This window comes from Podarcis cretensis (assembly GCF_951804945.1).
Source record: "Podarcis cretensis genome assembly, chromosome: 6".
Lineage (NCBI taxonomy): Eukaryota > Metazoa > Chordata > Lepidosauria > Squamata > Lacertidae > Podarcis > Podarcis cretensis.
The window spans coordinates 29,325,788-29,343,611 of record NC_137175.1 but is presented as its reverse complement, the minus strand read 5'-3'; the positions used below and the strand labels follow the sequence as shown (position 1 = coordinate 29,343,611).

Sequence of the window (17,824 nt, the reverse complement as noted above, 5' to 3'; positions counted from 1 at the left end):
CAGTTGAGAAGGCACTATGTGTAGGAGGCAGAATAAAGAGAAATGGCCGTGATGAATTGGGATGACGGTTCATGCAAGGGTTCTCTTCTCACCCTTCCTCCAGGCCATCTGAGTTCCTCGTGATTCCATCAGTGTTTGGCCTTAATGAATTTTCCCTTTCTTTGGCAGGCCTTTGCACTGAAGCCAAGTGAAGAACCTTATGATTGCACTATCTACGTAACTCAACTCAGATAAGACTCCGCTTAGGAAAACAAGCAGCTCCCGCCCTTGGCAAGGAATCCGTCCACCCAACACTCCCCAACTCGTGCTCCTGCCCTCCACACCAGCTTCCACACGCTCAAGCCAGCGCCTACAAACTCATCCCCACCTTTCATTCCCAAGTCCACCTCTGAAATAATTCTCCAGCCATGTTCCAGCGCCTCACCAGCCTCTTCTTCAGTGACAGCAGCGCACCTGAGGACCTTGAGGAACCTAAGCCGTTTGTCTCTAAAGAGGAAGAAGAAGATGGGTGGCTCATTATTGATCTTCCAGGTGAGATATATGAGAGGGAATGATCAGGGTCAACCTAGAACGGGTGCTGGGGCAGGGCACCTCTGGCCCTCCAGATGTTGCTGAACTTCAACTACCATCATCCCTGGCCGTTGGCCATGCTTGCTGGGGCTGATGAGAGTTATAGTTCATCAACATCTAGAGCAGGGTTTCCCCAGCCTTGGGTCTCCAGCTGTTTTGGGACTACAATTCCCATCATCCCTGGCCATTTTGTCCTGCTAGCTAGGGAAGATGGGGGTTGTAGTCCAAAAACAACTGGAGACCCTGATCTAGAGGGCCAGTGGTTCCCTATCCCTGACTTAAGAGCCATAACTCTCAAATTGGAGAATTGAGGAGTTGTGGTTTGTTGCTACTAGATAATAGAGCTCCTTCCTGAGGGCTAGCAGCTCAGCTTTCTTCAATGATAAGCAGTTGTTTCTGTGGGAAGAGTAGTGTCAGTGTGTGAAGGATCTGAAGCTCAGTCTGGACAAGATTTGCCTGTGGGGCAGCACTGGCCAGGAAGGGGTAGAAAGAGGCCACCAGTCCTGAGCAGGAGGTGTGGGGAGCCTCCAGGCCCCTATTCGCAGGCGCCATGAGGGAGCCATGGAAAGAGGTTGTGGCTGGGGTCAGTACCATTTAGGTGTGTGGTTGCTTAGTGGCTAGAGTCCTCTCCAAACAAGTTTGTAAGTCTGTCCCAGCCTCCCTCTTTGCAGCTTACCATTTGTGTTTGCATTTTTCCAATTCTCTCCCACGAAATAATACTGGGTGGTATTCAACTATGTTTTACTCAGAATAGACCCACTGAAATTAATGGGCCAAGCTTAGTCATGTTCATTACTTTAAATGGGTCTACTCTGAGTAGAGCTTAGCTGACTGCTACCCCTAACTCGTACTCTGTCTTCTTCCTTCCCCTGTTTCTTATTGTCTCACACCCACATAGTCTCTGCTTCTTCAAACCTTCAACGCTGAGCACTAAAACTAGAACTCAGCTGTAAGCTGAGCTACCCTTGGCTTTGGTAGTGTTTCCCAAAATTCAGATCAGTTTGCAAAAGGCAGTTTAAGAGGTTCCACAAAAGGCAGAACTTTCTAAGTAGTTTTGGTTCTCTAGGTTTTGGAATGAAAGGTGTTACTGTGCCCTCCATGGATCAGGGGATAACTGAAAAATTTCTAAACACACACACACACACACACGATGAGAAGGTCATGCGGCTAACTACAGCTGGAGACCGAATTCTGGACTGCATGGACCTTTGCTATGGCCTAGCAAAGTGAATGTATCCTCATTTTGGCTACACTACCTAGGGTGGAAGGTGCTTCTGTTCTGCCTGGAAGTCACAGCTACCTGCAGATGCCGGAGTGTCTCACAAACCTGGTTCTGAATAAGGCACTCAGGTGTATAGTGCCACTTTGCCACTTTTCAACCAAGCTAGAACTCTTGTAGCTCTATGAGTCAGTTATCTTGCCTGTTGCCTGTCTTTTCCTGCTCCGGTGATGCGGCAGCCCAGCTGCCTGTCCTTCTTCTCCAACTATCCTGGCCTTATTGGTTGCATGATACAGCAGCAAACAAGGGAAGGAAAGCAGGCATCTGGGCAGTTGCTTTTCCCTTGGGCTCATCTTATGCAACAAACACAAAACTCCCTAGCTGGCTATTCCTGACTTATCCTGTTCCCAACTTAGCATGTATTTCTCTCTCAGTGCTGAGCCCGTTCTATATGCCTAAAATGGAAGCAGAGAGAAAGAATGAGTTAAGGGTTGGCAGCCAAGTGCAGCCAGCAGATTAGCTCTGCCTTTTGCAGGCAGATCCAGGCTCCAGGGTGGATCTCAGCTGGCAAGTGAGCTACCTCCTTGCTCATCACAGAACAATTGTGATAGAGGCTATCCTTGCCATTAGGGAGCCTTGGCTTTAGGCTGGCTATAATTTTGCTCTGATCTTGTGTTCAGGATTCAGTTGTGCCATTGTTCCTAATCCATACTCTAATTCCCAGTCCTGGCAATAGCAGCACTTGCAAGAGCTTCACACAGCAAATGCCCTGTCCTTCCAATGAATGGGCTGGCACCAATGAATGAATCCACCAGGCTGAATTCATAAAATCTGAAAGCATCACGTCATCTTTCTTGAAGTCAAACTGCAGTCAGCATTTTTATTTTCGAGCACACACTTTATGCTAAAAAAGCCACAAGTACTTGTTATTTGGTGATGGAATAACTGGAGACATTTTTTTCCTAGCGGCTGAAAGTATTTCTTTCTCTCCGTCCTTCCTTCTTTTTAAGTGATGAGGTCTATTTATAAGCATCATCTACCTTGATTGAATGCAGCCTGGCTGTAGTTCTTTATTGATTCCTTAATACAGTGGAACCTCGGGTTACCTACTGTCCTCCTTACGAACGCTTCAGGTAATGAGCTCCGCTAACCTGGAGGTTGATGCTCCTGGTTGCGAACTTTGCCCTGGGATGCGAGCGGAAGTCACGTGCCGGCGACACAGCAGCAGCGGGAGGCCACATTAGCGAAAGCGTGCCTCATGTTAAGAATGGTTTTGGGTTAAGAACGGACCTCCGGAATGAATTAAGTTCGTAACCGGAGGTAGCACTGTATATAAACAAAATACATAGACGTGTCAAACTTCCAGACATGAAACCTGATTCTACATCTACAGCATACTAAGTGAAAGTTGATCCATTTGGGCAAATGAAGGGCTGCCCCACCAACCCAGTGGAGGAGGAACCCTCTCCGGCACCCGGGGTGGGGCAGCCCATATGGAGTGCGCATGTGCGGCATTCCGTGTGTGCGCAGTCTGTACGGAATGCTGCACATGCGCACTCCGTATGGGCTGCCGCTTACATGGTGTCCATATGGGCTGCTGCACAAGCAACATCCCATACGGAATGCGCATGTGCGGTATCCTGTACGGACGCCGCGTGAGTGGCACCAATACGGATTGTACACGCCGTCGGCTGCTCTACAGCTGAGGGGAGGCATGGGCCATCTTGTCACCCCCCCCCCCCCACCGAGTGGCACACGGGGTGACCCGCCCCCTCCACCCCCTTCCTCCGCCCCTGCACCAACCTCAGTCTGCCCTCAGACAGCCCCACCTGCCTAACTTCTTGCTTACAACCAGTCCAAGGGATAGCACTGCCTGTATCTCCTTCTCCTTAGTCTCAAGTGTTGCCCTTGTAGAATTCAGCAGGAACGAGGATAGGGGGGAAAGAAGAATTATTTGGCGGTGCCTGTTATTGGCTCTGGCTCTCCCTAGTATTTATCTCCCTGCTTTCTGCCCTATCAGCCTTCTTCATGGGCTCCAGCTTTGTGTTACCAGCTTTTGAATCCATCTCTGTGGCTGTTCCTTTAAAACTGGATTGATCTGGAGCAGCTAGCAGGTGATCATGTTTAGCTTTAGCTGCTGGTTTTTGCATAGGTGTCATGGAAAACAGCTTTTTCTGAAAGCAATTCTTTCCAATACTTTTCTAGGAGAACCTTGTACTTTCTTTTATTTTAAAAAAGATTGGCTTGATATTGTTGATAACTCACATGATATACCACTTTTAAAGAATCAGTGCTAATTCAAGGTCTCCTTTACCAAATCCAAAGAAGTTTATTCAAAACCTACTCCCAAGTATGTGTGCTTAAGGCTACATCCTTCGTTTTGAAGGTTTTCGTGGGTGCCTAGCTGCTAGTTTCTCAGGCAAGTGAAAGCTCCTCCATCTTAGTCACTGATTTTTGCCTTTGCCATTTTGCTGAGCGGAAGTCAGATGACTCAGCACCCAGTGGCAACCAATCTATGACCCTTTTTGCTTGCAAATTTAGCAGAGAGAACCCAAGTAAACAATGCTCTGCATCGCACAGATCCACCCTTTTCTGTTCCTGCTGACAATCCATTGCCATGTGGGGGGAAAAACATCCACCAGGCTCATGCTTGTGTTACAGATATTTTTAGATAGCCTAAGAGGGAGCTAAGAATAAAGCTACCTATCAGTTGGAAAGCAAGCCCTGTTTGTTATGTCCTCAAAATGCTTTTTGCCTGGCATTTGGAGATTGCCTGAGGGTCCCTGCAGACTGAGGTGTTTTGTTTTGTTTTACAGGTGTACTTTCAATATGTCATTGACACAATAATAGTGCATTAGTGGTGGATTGACTTGACTATCCGCACATCGTTTTGATTTACCAGTTGTTCTGTGATGTTTTCCCCAGTGTTGCTGCATTATAGCCAAATGAAAGGGCACTCTTGTGAAACAAAAGTGAGACAAAAAATCCCAGTGATTAAACCTGGCAGGTGCTCTCCCACTGAGCTATGGTCATCCCTCAATGTGTGAATGTTGAGTTAAGGGACAGGAAGAGCATTTCTCTTCTCCTAGTTCACTGAACAGCAATAATGAACATGTGGGCATAAATCTGACTGTATTCAGTTAGGATTACTCTCTGAGTGGGTTTAACATTCTATCCTTGATAATCTGAAAAGGCTTCGCTAGGTCTCCTCCTTTCTCAAAGCTTTACAGTGATCAGAAACTCAGCTTCTGTTTTTGCTCATCCCACTCCCTCTCTCAGCTTCCACAGCCCAGACTAATAACAAAACAAGGCTGTCCCAAGACATTTGCTCCACACCAAGAAAAACACAATTACCTTGGAAAACCACATCTAGCAATACTGCCGGGCAACAGATGCCGCAACACTGATTTCAGCTTCACTTCCTGCCCTCACCTTTACTGGATGCAGTGCAACTTGTTGCACACAGAGAGGGAACAAAAGAGGCTGGCCATATTTGAGTGAGAAATACATCTGGTGTATTCATTCGTTGCATGCTTTGAAATACAAAGGTGCCTAGTGCAGAGAAGGAAGGCCTGGCTAGGAAACTGAGATGTGGTGCACAGGAGAAGGTGGAGAAGCAGAGAAAGCTAGCCATGATGGCTGGGGTTGATGGGAGTTGGAGTCCTAGCTACATTTGAAGTCCCTTAGGTTTCCTTTATCTGATCTAGAGCCATAGGAGTCAACTCCTAAGGACCGTGGGAGCTTTGGCCCCCACAATAAAATATTTGAAGGGGCAGGCCCCCACAAAGTTGATGGACATTCCCATTCAAACGGGGTGTGTGCACTGCATCATGTGATTAATTATGTGGGATGGGGCTTACCTGGGCCCCCCACAATATTTTATTCAAGTTGACACCCCTGTCTTAAAGCACAGCTTAATCTGAACCAGGGTTTGGCCTGGTTTTAGAAATAAGCAGGCCTCTGGGAGGAGAAGCAACATGTTGTCATTGCCTTATAACACAAGTTAATGACAGTCAGTCTGTGCACATCAGGGATTAGGAGAGAGAGAGAGAAAAATTCTGAGGTAGAGGATGTAGCTTCTAGCCTTGACTGATATTCCACACTGCTATAAAATAGAAGAAAGGAATAGGGCCGGGCCTGCCATTAGACATAGCGAAGGGGACACCTCAGGCAGTAGTTGCTGGGGTGGTGGGCAGTGGTGGCCAGGGGTTAGAGGACAGAGCTGTGTGTGCCACTCCATGCAGCCTACCCCCTAACTAGTCTGCTGCTCTCAGGTGCGGTGAAGGATGCTGTCCCATTGCCTGAGTCTTGATGCCGAAATCAGAGCCTTAATTCAAGATCTCTCCGTGAGCATTTAACCATGGGTACCCTTTTCTCCAACTTCTTAACTGCTATGCTGTACGCTGGTACCTCGGGTTACAGACGCTTCAGGTTACAGACACTTCAGGTTACAAAATCCGCTAACCCAGAAATAGTGCCTCGGGTTAAGAACTTTGCTTCAGGATGAGAACAGAAATTGTGCTGCGTCAGCAGCGGGAAGCCTCATTAGCTAAAGTGGTACCTCAGGTTAAGAACAGTTTCCAGGTAAGAACAGACCTCCAGAACGAATTAAGTTCTTAACCCAAGGTACCACTGTATTCGTCCAATTAGCCCATTTTGTTGACAATGATGTTGTTAGCAAAAGTTGGCATGACGAGCAGGATTAGTGAGATTGATGGGCACATCAGGAAAATGCTTGAAGGAAAACAGTTTCTTTAATTTGTCTAGATTAGGGGCACATTTTGAAACTTTTAACACAACAACCCCACTTTTTTCTTTTTCCCTTTGTTTCAAAAATCTAAAAATACTTCAGTTCAAGGGGTGGGGGACCTGTGGTCCAGCAGATGCTGTTAGGCTCCAGCTCCTGTCAGTCCCAGGCAGTACAGTGAATGGTTAGGGATAATGGGAGTTGTAGTCCAGCAACATCTAAAAGGCTGCAGATTCTCCACTCCATTTTAATAACACTTAGCATGCTTGTTGGTATTTTGATCTCTGTGTTCATTCAGCTACACACCCTGCCAAGAAGCGATGCTGTTTACATTTTCTTTTCTTTTTTAAGATCCTGCATTCCTCCTGTCAGTCAGGGCTAATTATTGCCACCTTCTTCCTGGTACTGGAATTGCACAAGCCCTAACCAAGGCCCCTGCTGAACTTCCACCTTCCACTGAATTATATATTTGGTGATGAGCTAATACTGTCTAGATTGAGTAACATCCGGGGGGCCACTAGGTGGCGCATCGGAAGATGGCTGACAATAACATCTCTCCGACCCACACGAGGTAATTTGGAGGCTATGATGGGGGTAATTAGCCTCCTTAACCCCCCCAGGATTATGGGGGGGACGGCCCTTGCCTGCTGTGCCCTATACCACCCCCGAATTTGTGGGGGTGGGGGCACTAGGCACAAAGCCCTCCTGTGGGATTTTCGGCACTCCTCGACGCCGTCCCCGATTCGCGCCACTGGTTGCAATGATCTTTAAAAGAAATAATTTGGACATGATTAATTGCACATACATCAAGGAAAAAGGGGAGTAAATACTGCTGACAGAAGAGATCTCTGATAACAAGACAACAATAAAATACGAGAAGAACGTCAAGATACGGTAATGACTGAGGGGGGAGGGGGGGAAAAACCTGCCTCTACCTTTTTATGTGATTTAACAAGAATCCCCCTCCCCTAATGAGTCAGAAATTAAGGACTTAAGCTGTGGATTTAAGGCTGTGTGGAGATAAACTTTCGATCCAAAGCAATGTTTCAAGATGAAGCTGGAAAGCTAAGAGCTTTGGAGTGACGCAGTCAGGAAAAAATGCCGTTCGCCATTTTGTGAGGCATTGTGGGAGCTCTTGGGTCTGGGAGGAGAAAGAGAGAAATAGAGTTGTTTACATATCGTGAATCAACTCCTCGGTGGGACTTAAGAGCGACAAATGCCAAAATTTATGATGGATAAAGTGATGTTATCTACGAAGGAGATATATGGAAACCATCTGGACTTAGTGAAGGAACGGGAAATCCACACAGGATTATTACACTTGCTTAAGGAGACTAACAGAAGAGATCGTAAAGGAAAAAGAGAAATTATACGAACAATATATGATGTGGCAACACCAAGATAAGACTGGATAGAATTATGAACTTTGTTTGGACTGATTGGGACTGATTTGGACATTAATGCAGTAATAAGAAGATGATCTGAATTCCCCTTTGGATCTTGAAGTATGGGTTCCCCCAACAAAATTTAAAAATTTGGCTTTGTAATTCGGAATTTATATGATGTGATTTAATTTGATGTGATTGGCCAGTTAATAAAAATTATTTAAAAAAAAATAATAGATTGAGTAACATCCTATGAGACACAGGGCCAGTCAGCTGGACCAATGAGATGCAGCCGTGTTGCCAAATGTTTGAGAATTCTTGCACATATGCATGAATAAGGGGCATCCATAAGAGGAATGAGACACTTTGCATTCTCGTACTGAAATATACAAGATTTTCTCACAAAACTGTGCGTGCGCGCGTGCGTGTGCGCCAGGGTTTTAAAAACTATTAAAACTATTTTTTCCCATGGTCAGTCCTCAATTAACCTTCAAACAATGGATCTCCCAAGTAACCTTTAACTTTAAAGTAGCTCCGGGGAGCTCTGATTTTGATCAGAGGAGTTGCTCTGTTAATTGACCTCTCTAGAGGGCCAAATAGAAGCTGGATAGAGAGACATTGTGTTTTTCTCCTAGCAGAGCTAATAGCAGCTTGGGGGTGATTTAGAAGAGGGAAACTGCACAGGGAAAAGGGTTAAACACATGTTCCTCCAGTGCAACTGCTAATCTAAACTGGATGGACCTACAACATCATTCAAGTAGCATCCCCACCCCCCAAAAAAGTTTGGACATCCACTCACAGATCCGACATATGATGTCATTTTGGCCCTCTAACCCATTTTGCAGCCCTTAGGCAGTACCTCCCCACATATCTAATAATAGTGCCAGATCCAGTGTCAGAGGGAATGATACCCAGTGTGGGGAGGCTAACTCAGGTCTGTCACAAACACTTTGCAGGCATGCCTTTTGACATTTTGGTCATATTCTGTGAGATGACCTAGGATAGCCAGAGTAACTCACACTGGCAGAAAGAAAGAAAGAAAGAAAGAAAGAAAGGAAGGAAGGAAGGAAGGAAGGAAGGAAGGAAGGAAGGTAGGTCACAGTGCACCAGGAGCTTGTATAGGGAAGTCACATCTACCAATACATTCAAAAGACTTTGACAGTTATGGCTCCCCCCCCCCCCAATAATAATAATTCATGGGAGTCTTAGTTTGTTAAAGGTGTCAAGATTTATTAGGAGACAACTCAAGGAGCTACAATTCCCAGCACCTTTAACAAACTGGAGCTGCCAGGATTTTTAAAGATGCCTGTTAAACTGACATAAGAGTGCTTTAAATGTATGGTATGATTGTGACCTAAGGCCCACTAAAATGAATGTTATTTGCATATTTTGCCATATTTTGAAGAGCAAAAAAGAGGACACATTTGCTGGCTTCTACTTTTAACTATGGATCACTGTGACTCTCATTTAACATACCCATGAAAAAGAGGACATGTCCTGGAAAAAGAGGACATATGGCAACCTCAATTTGCACAGGAGCACACATTAATCTATGTATGTGATACACATTATCATCAATGTAAACTTTGGTGGATAATGTAAGTTAAAACATGGGTCCCTGCTTGGTTTATGTTTCAAGCAGAGGAGGCAATAGAGAAAGGTAGAGGCAAGGGTAACAGGAGATGAATATGTGCAAATATGTTTCTATGTGCTGATACAGGTTGCATGAATGCAGCGGTTGTGCGAAGGAAATGCCCCACCTTTCCCCCCTGCATGCCCTGCGAAGCATCTCCTAAGGATCAGGGTACCCCCAGGGAAGGCCTGGGATGTGGAGTAGGGGATTACAGTCTGCATGGGAGAATCGGATGCTGGTAGCTTGTGCTTACTGCTCTCCCAACTTGATAGACCTTCATGGTATTCTATTGCTCATCACTGGTCTATGAGCTTCTCCGTGGCTATTTTTTAAAGCCAGTTTCCCGTAAGCTAGTGGGAAGTTGCAGAACATGTTCTCCACATTCTCTGAAGGTTGTGCATTTGCAGAACAGGTTACAACAGTGTCCGAGTTACAACATCCAAAGTGTGACGCTGCTGCTGTCTTCTTGACTAGGCTGCTGCTTCATATTACAGCCCCTAGTGGTTAGCCCGTTGCCAAGTTTCCTGAGTATGCCAATGTCCCCTTAATTATGACAGCGGGAAGCAATGATTTGTTGTGCCCCTCATGAACTAGTGAGTTCTCTCCATAGTGATTGGCAGTTGCTCTGCATTCCAACTCTACAGATTTTGGTACCCAGACCTGCTTTGCTTTTCCTCCTTTACCTGGAGGTTAGAGATATGTTTTTCTCGCTTTCCCATAATATGAGAACCCAGGGTCATCCAATGAAGCAGAAAGTTGGAAGATTTAGGATAGACAAAAGGAAGTCCTGGTGGATAAGTGTGCTCACTCAAGTGGGTAATATTGGTGTAAAAATTGTGTGTGTGTGTGTGTGTGTGTGTGTGTGTGTGTGTCAGTGGGACTTGGTGGCACATCACTGTGTGTAGGGTTGTTGTCTTAATGTCAAATGGAGCATTTCTGTTTTCCCTCTGCCCAGTCACTGTGTCTGGATTTGGATCTGTTGGGATAGATTGGAAAGGGAGATGAACTGGTGAGGTCTCTTTCTTCTATCCTTCTCCACTAGGGATGCCATCTGTTCCAGCCTGCCTGTTTCTTGTACCTTATTTATTGTTTTGCCATCCATTTCATTCTTCTGTTACTTCTTTTCTTTCTTCTTTTGAACCAGTAATTCCTTTTAAATATGCATACATTTAAATATATTGGCACATGTGGGTATGATATGTCTGGTTTTCACCATCTTGAGAGAGCTAGGCTACTCTTACTATTTGGCAACGCTCTTTGTAGCTCCACATTCCTCTGGCGCTTTGATAACCCACCGTGGGAGGACTTCCTTGCTTTGCTTGTGGGTCATCACTCTTGTTGATTCCCCCTCCTTCAACCAGCATGGTGGCTCACACTTTTGCAAGGCGAGACTGTGTGTACAAGCAACCCAAGGCGTCTCTTGGGGGCTGCCATGTTTTTAGGAGCATTGACGTGGCAACAGACACTCTGAGAGGAGCACCTCCAGGTTCCCTGCCGTTGTTGCAAAGGATGCTGGGAAACTAATCTCAGATGGGGTGCAGCTGCAGTTGCAAGTGCTGCTGGGGCTCACCGCTTGGGTGGCAAGGCGCAGCTACCTGGGGTGGCAAAACATCTTGAGCCAGCCCTGACTCCTCAGGGAAGGTTTTGGGATGAATTACAAAAATGCCTTTGGGGTGTCATTTGTACTAATAATGCCCCCTTTCTCTTCTCCCTCCCTCACCCCTTCCTTCCCATCCATTGTATATTGAATGTGTGTGCCACCTCTCCCCTCTTAATCCTCTCCCCACCCTTGCACTGCCTTGCACAACCCTTGCATGGCTTTGAACAACGGTAACTACCTTTTTTTTTTTTTTTTTGCTTTGGTTTTGAATTTTTTTAATTATTATTTTTCCTGTCGTTGCTCTTGTTCTGGCTGTCCTCCCGTTTTTGTGTGGGTGGTGACTCTTGTTGTCTCTCATTAGATAGTTACGCTTCAGCCTCCAGTAAGGAGCGGCGGGTAGGTGAGAAGGATTCTGTTTGTGCTTCTCGTTGCCGCCGTGGGTCCCCTCCACCTACCACGTCTTCGCCCCACTCCCTCAGTGACTGTGTCAGCAGGTCCATGCCCTCTCAGCCTGACCCCTGCTTGATGGACGAGAGTTGGTTTGTTACCCCTCCCCCCTGTTTTACTGCAGAAGGTCCTGACCCCGTCAGCATGGAGAGCAACCCCATGGAGGACCTTTTGATTGAACATCCCAGTATGTCCGTCTATGTCACCAGCAGCAGCATCATTGTGGAAAGGGAGAATCCTGAGGAGCACATCCCTGAAGGGTAAGCTCAGATCTTTCAGGGAAATGGGCCAAGACATTGGCTACTAAGAACAACCTCACCCACTATCAGATTTCATTACCATAATAATAATAAAATTAATTTAGGCAAATGAGTCTTGACTAACGATCTGGGATCATTCTAAAATTAATTCATTAACTGTTGAAGAGCATATACAAATAGTGTCCAAAGTGACAATTGCCACAATGTTTAGAAATATAGATGTCCATGAAATTAAGTATTGTGTGGGTGGTGCTGTGGTCTAAACCATTGAGCCTTTTTGGGCTTGCTGATCAGAAGGTTGCTGGTTCGAATCCGTGCGATGGGGTGAGCTCCTGTTGCTCTGTCAGAGCTTCTGCCAGCCTAGCAGTTCAAAAGCATACCAGTGCAAATAGATAAATAGGTACTGCTGTGGCGGGAAGGTAAACGGTGTTTCTGTGCGCTCTGGCTTCTGTCAGTGTCCCGTTGTGCCAGAAGCAGTTTAGTCATCCTGGCCACATGACCCGGAAAGTTGTCTGTGGACAAATGCCGGCTCCCTCGGCCTGAAAGCAAGATGAGTGCTGCACCCCATGGTCACCTTTGACTGGACTTAACCATCCAGGGATCCTTTACCTTTACCTTTTTTTACCTGTGTGGGAAAAAATAGTGTCCCCCCCCTGCTCATAATACTATGTGAGAGAGGGGGTTATTGGTTTTTTGTTTTATTATGTATTTTGTGTTCTTATTCTGCATTTTTCTACTGTAAACTGCCCTGGTATGAAGGGTGGTATACAAATTTAATAAATAAGAATAACTCAGGAACATCCACTGAAGCAGAATGTTGATGAGTTCTGTACTTGTGCCTTTTCTACTTCCTCCATCATTGAACATGATAACTTCATTTTAAAAGAATTGGGTGTTTTATTCTTGCATCTGACTGTTTTGATGTTGTAAATGCAAATGCATTCAAATATAGCTGATTTCCTACACACCCTTTTTTTATTATTTAAGCGACTAAGGTGTAGAAATAGTCCTGAGACCTGGAGGATGGCAGTGAAGCTCATATGTTTCCACCATGTATACAGTGTAATGTGTAACATGTTCAAATGCACAGACAGTTCATTCCATCCCTATCCCTGCAGAGAGGAGGGAGATCGCATGAGTTGTCTCTGCATACAACTGGTTCCATGTTTTGTGGCAGGTGCATTGGGAGGGCAAAACTTATTTCTGCTTCCCCGCTACACTTATGAGTGGACTGCTTTCAGTAGCTTTGATGAAGAAGGCCTTTTGCAACTTTAGGGGAAGTCTCTTTCATGTCCTCTCAAGTAGGCCTAATCCTGTCAAGAGCCTTGAACCACCCTGAGTCTTGTGTACCTTTGTTTCTGCAGTGAGGTACCTGAACGCCGTTTGCAGCGTCATGCCCCTCACCACTCCACCTCTCTTGCCACCAAGGCCGCCATCTTGGAGAAGGTCAACCAAGTGCGTCGGATTCAGAGGGCAAAGCAGCTGTCGGAGAAGCACAAGTTCAGTCAGAAAGTCATGCAGCGGCAGAACCGCACCAGAGAGTGCCGCCCGCGACGGGCCAAACACCAAGGCAGCTTTGTCTACCAGCCATGCCAGCGCCGATACAACTACTAAGCTACTTCAGGAAGTCTACACTGTGGGGCATTATCCTTTTAACTTTCAGCTTCACCAGTTCCTCACAATGCTTTCTTCAGCCAAGAGGGTCATCTTCGTCCATTTTCTGAAATAAACCCACTCCCCTCACCCCTTTGAGAAAACCTCCTACATTCTTCCTGAACTGGCAACGTTCAATAGTTGTTCTTTTGTGGGCTTTTCATGGGCTTTATATCTCCACCCCACACCCCTTTTTCAGCAAGAAATACATTTTCTGATCTACAGCTTCCTTTTCTTTTTGGGTTTAATCTTCCCCATTCCCACCCCTCCATCCACAAGCGTGGATTTTGATTTGGATCTGAAGGTGAGAGAAACCCAACATGACCCAGTAAAATGTCCCAGTAATTAGGCTGCAGGTCTATTTTGAAACTCCAATGTGGGTTGTTGTTGTTTTTAAAGAAATGTTGGAGAAATAGGCATGCCTCTTAGTTACCAAGAAAGGCCATTTATCTCTGGTTATATTCTTGGTCACCAAGCGGCATGAAATCACACACTGGTTATTGTAGAAATGACCAGTGTTAGACTAATTGGTGCTTCCAGTGAATATATCACATTTCAATTTCTTTCCAGTGAGTTACGTACATAGTAGGGCCAAATGGCCTTGTCATTTCCTTTGGTCCCTTGTTGTTGCACTAGGGAGCCTATGACATCAGTGCCTTTCTTTATGACATCACACTCTCTACAGTGTGGTGTCACAAATTGAGATACCAGGTTCATGTGCAAACTGGAACACAAAAATAACAAATAAACCAAACAAGTCCCAATGGAACTACTTAAAACTATATCTTATGACAGATGTCTTTCCTTTAAAAATACACAAATTGCATATTTGTTCCTTTCACTGGGCTGATGTAGTGGCTAGTCATGAGGCATTCTGGCATATCCTTAATTTTACTGGGGCTGTAAGACCCATGAAAATCTATGGGAGTTTTGCCATTGACTTCAAATAGAAGATGGATTGTGTCTGAATCTTCAGTTCAGTAGTGTCATGTGATGTGAAATGGACCCTTTGAAAGTTCATTTTGAGCAGCTGTAACTGCCAGCAGTGGTTTGTGGGTGCTGCAGAGGTTCACAGATATTGAAAGGTCAAGCTTGTATTAACGTTGTTTTTAATCACACATGGCCTTTTTGAAATGCAGTGGGCTCTTCCTCCCTCTGATTACTTGCATAAAAGCTATCCTAGTTTTTCTTGCAATATCATTCATGGCCCCATAACTTCATGAGCAAGTGTTTAAACCCATGTGTACAGATCACAGTTGGATGTGGTACATTTTAGAAGGACATCCGTATGTGTGTAAGTGTAAAATAACCTCTAAAAAGGGAAAAAAAACCAACACATTTTAAAATCCTAAATTTGCATCTTTACCCCATGCATTTTTTCCTGAGGCTGATCATGGCAGACTTCCTCTAATGAAAATATTTCCTTGTCCTAAGGAAGGAAATTATTAAAAGTAATCTGAATAAAATAAAAACAGACGTTTGACAGAGACTCTTGTTCTGAGGACTTTTATCAGGTTGAGTTCTAAGGGCACCAACCAGATAAGTCCATGACAATTGCTTTCAATGGGAAACAGATATGTAAATAGTCGCATTTCTTCCATTGATTTCAGTGGGATGGCAGGATCATGCCTTAATATTATGTTTAGTGGGGAAACATCATTTTTCAATCCTTGCCAACAGCAGAGCACTTCATATTCATTCATGTTATCTTATTCTGGTGTTGTTGCTAATGCCAAGGACCTCAGCAAAGAAAGGGGTTTACACATAATTTTAGAGGTAATAAAGTATGTTGGAGGAAGTAATGAAGGATGTTAGATAAGAGATTGAATGAGGCTGGAGGGATGAAGTAAGGAGGTCAAAGACAGAAGGTAAAATAAAGTGTCCTATGCACACTTTCTCAAGAGTAAGCACCACTGAATTCAGTGGATACATAGATTCAGGCTGCGTGTCAGTGAAGAAGGTATCTGAAGTTGTTGACCAGGTGTAAGCCAAAGACATGTAGGTCTGGACCCTGGAGAGTAGAATGAATACCCTCTAGAGAACAGCATGAGTACCCACACTTTGAAGAAAGTCTTTTACAATCTAGAGCACCCAATAAACATAGATTATGAGAATAAATAGCTTTGATTCGGTAGCCAGATGCATGGAGGAGGTCTCCCCTGATCAAGACCACTTCAGGAATAACTGGGTTTCACTCTAATTATTTTAGACAAGCATTGTCCTGTTAAAAACAATCCCATATGAAATGCCTGCAACAAAACTGTAATTTTTAAAACATTTGTACTGTATTCTTATTCATTTCCCCACCCACCCCTTCTATCAAGTTAATCACAGTGTTCACATCCTGATTTATGGTCACAATGACCATTGATTCTTAAACACTTGCTCAGTCTGGTTGAGATCTGCAATTTTCTGTCATATTTAATCTGTACTGAGCTTAGGAATTTCCTATATAAAACCTCATAATGATCATTTGGTACTGTCTATATATACCGTACATTTTAAAAAATAAGCTGGATACATGTTTAGAATAAAAAAGTAAATTATGTACTGAAACTCAGCTGAAAGGGAAAAAAGGTAGCATTTCAGTGCTGTGGTTTTATAGGGTTGCCATACTTCAAAAAGTGAAAAGTTGTTGAGCAACCCTAGGTTTTAGAACCACCCACCCCTTATACTGTATAATATCACATTCTGCATGTGTTTCAAAAATGGCTTACCATGTGAAATTTGGAGAAGGGGGCTGCTATTGAAGAAATATAAGCCTAAAGCCTCTTGGCTAAGGGAATTAGCTGTGTGGTCCTGGGGGTCCTGGGCTGTGTTTCTAAAGTCAATAGCTTTATATTCACATGACACAACTGAACGGAAGATTTCCATCTGAGCTCAAATCAGACTAAAATTGTCTTCCACCTACCCGATACTGGCACTATACCTTGGCAGAACAGCATAGTAGAAATCCAGCTTTGTTAGCCATGTCAATGTTGGGAAAGTTGCCCCTATTGAATGTCTGCCTGTTCCACTGCTGTCAGATGAGCAAAAAAAAAAAAAAAAAAAAAGTCACCCTAAATGTTTTTCCAAAATTTAAACTACTCATCCAAACAGATGTTGGAAACTTACATTTACTATACATTTGACCTGCTGGCGAAGAAGGTAAATAAAGACCAGATCTCACCCTAAAATGTTGACTTCTTCCTGTTCTTCTGCCATTCCCACCTGCATTTGCCTATTTGCTGTCTTCATGACTCTTGAAGAGCTGGTGTTCATCACCTTGTCCTTATGAAAGTGATGGCAAAACCCCCGTATAGGATCAGCCTTTGTGCCTTTTAACTGCTGCTGAAGAGGCATCAGTTTCAGCCAGTTATTGGTACAGAGGACTTGGCAAGCACCTTAACAAGGGCAGAACCTCAAAACTTGGTTGCTGGCATCCCTTGTCACCAGCTGCATGTTACCTCCAGGAGTAGCAGTTGAGAAAGAAATGCCAAAATCCTGGTTCTTCATTTCTGAAGATAACACTAGACAGTTGCCCAAATTTCGTTTTATGTGTGAGTGCTAACACTTCCGCAGAAAGCCGTGGGGCCGACCTATCAGATAGAGAATGTCAAAGCTAATTGATTTAATTTTAGTTCTGGGGCAAATGCACTTGACCTGGAACTGAAAGCAGAGCAATTCAATTTATGACTGTTTCTTCCACTTCTCCTTTAACTTACCAGGAAGGCGATAGAGCTGGCAGGCCTGAGCATGAGTCCTATGTACCTGTATGGTGGTGGCCACAGATTATGTTGGTTTCATTTGTGTCTGATTAAAATAGGGAGATTAACACTTTCTCTAAACTTGTGAAGTGTTTACATCTTTTTGCCTCTGTCATGTCACATTAAATGCCTTTTACCACTATAGCAGCTCTTGAACAAATCAAGGTGGTTTATTTGAAGAGCTGAAACACATTGGGGGGTGGGGGGCAGGGAGTGCAAATTCAATGAGTTTTGCATGTGGGAATTATCACACAAATGCCCAGATCCGCTTTGAATCTGACAATTCAAAGATATTGAAAGCTGCATCTTGAATGTGATAATATGGAACATTAGGAGTTAATTTTGGGGTGGATTTCGTATGTTGATGAGTCTATATAGCTTAATATTCAAATTTTGGAAATAAGACTTTTGACATCCCCCTCCCCACCCTAAAAAAATCACAAATATTGAATATCTCTGCTTTTTAAATGTCATTTATGAGAAAGAGAGTGATGTTAGCAATTTCTGTTTTGATTCACTGGGTACTATTTATTTTCATTGTTGCAGAAATCAATTTTGGGAGGG

At 44.3% G+C, this 17,824-nt stretch overlaps 1 protein-coding gene across 5 annotated transcripts in view; it reads left to right on the top strand.

The window, feature by feature from the left end:
- Positions 1 to 17,341, top strand: part of TP53INP2 (tumor protein p53 inducible nuclear protein 2) — a 37,061-nt gene extending 19,720 nt beyond the window's left edge. For 3 of the 5 annotated variants that reach the window (XM_079979982.1, XM_079979983.1, XM_079979981.1), the window contains exons 2-4: positions 169 to 531; positions 11,516 to 11,861; positions 13,226 to 17,341. In XM_079979982.1, the coding sequence (XP_079836108.1) occupies positions 408 to 531; positions 11,516 to 11,861; positions 13,226 to 13,475 (720 nt within the window). In that variant the 5' untranslated portion in view covers positions 169 to 407 and the 3' untranslated portion in view covers positions 13,476 to 17,341. The remainder of the gene's footprint in view (positions 1 to 168; positions 532 to 11,515; positions 11,862 to 13,225) is intronic. The other 2 variants (XM_079979985.1, XM_079979984.1) reach the window with 2 other exon arrangements.
- The last annotated feature ends 483 nt before the right edge of the window (positions 17,342 to 17,824 follow it).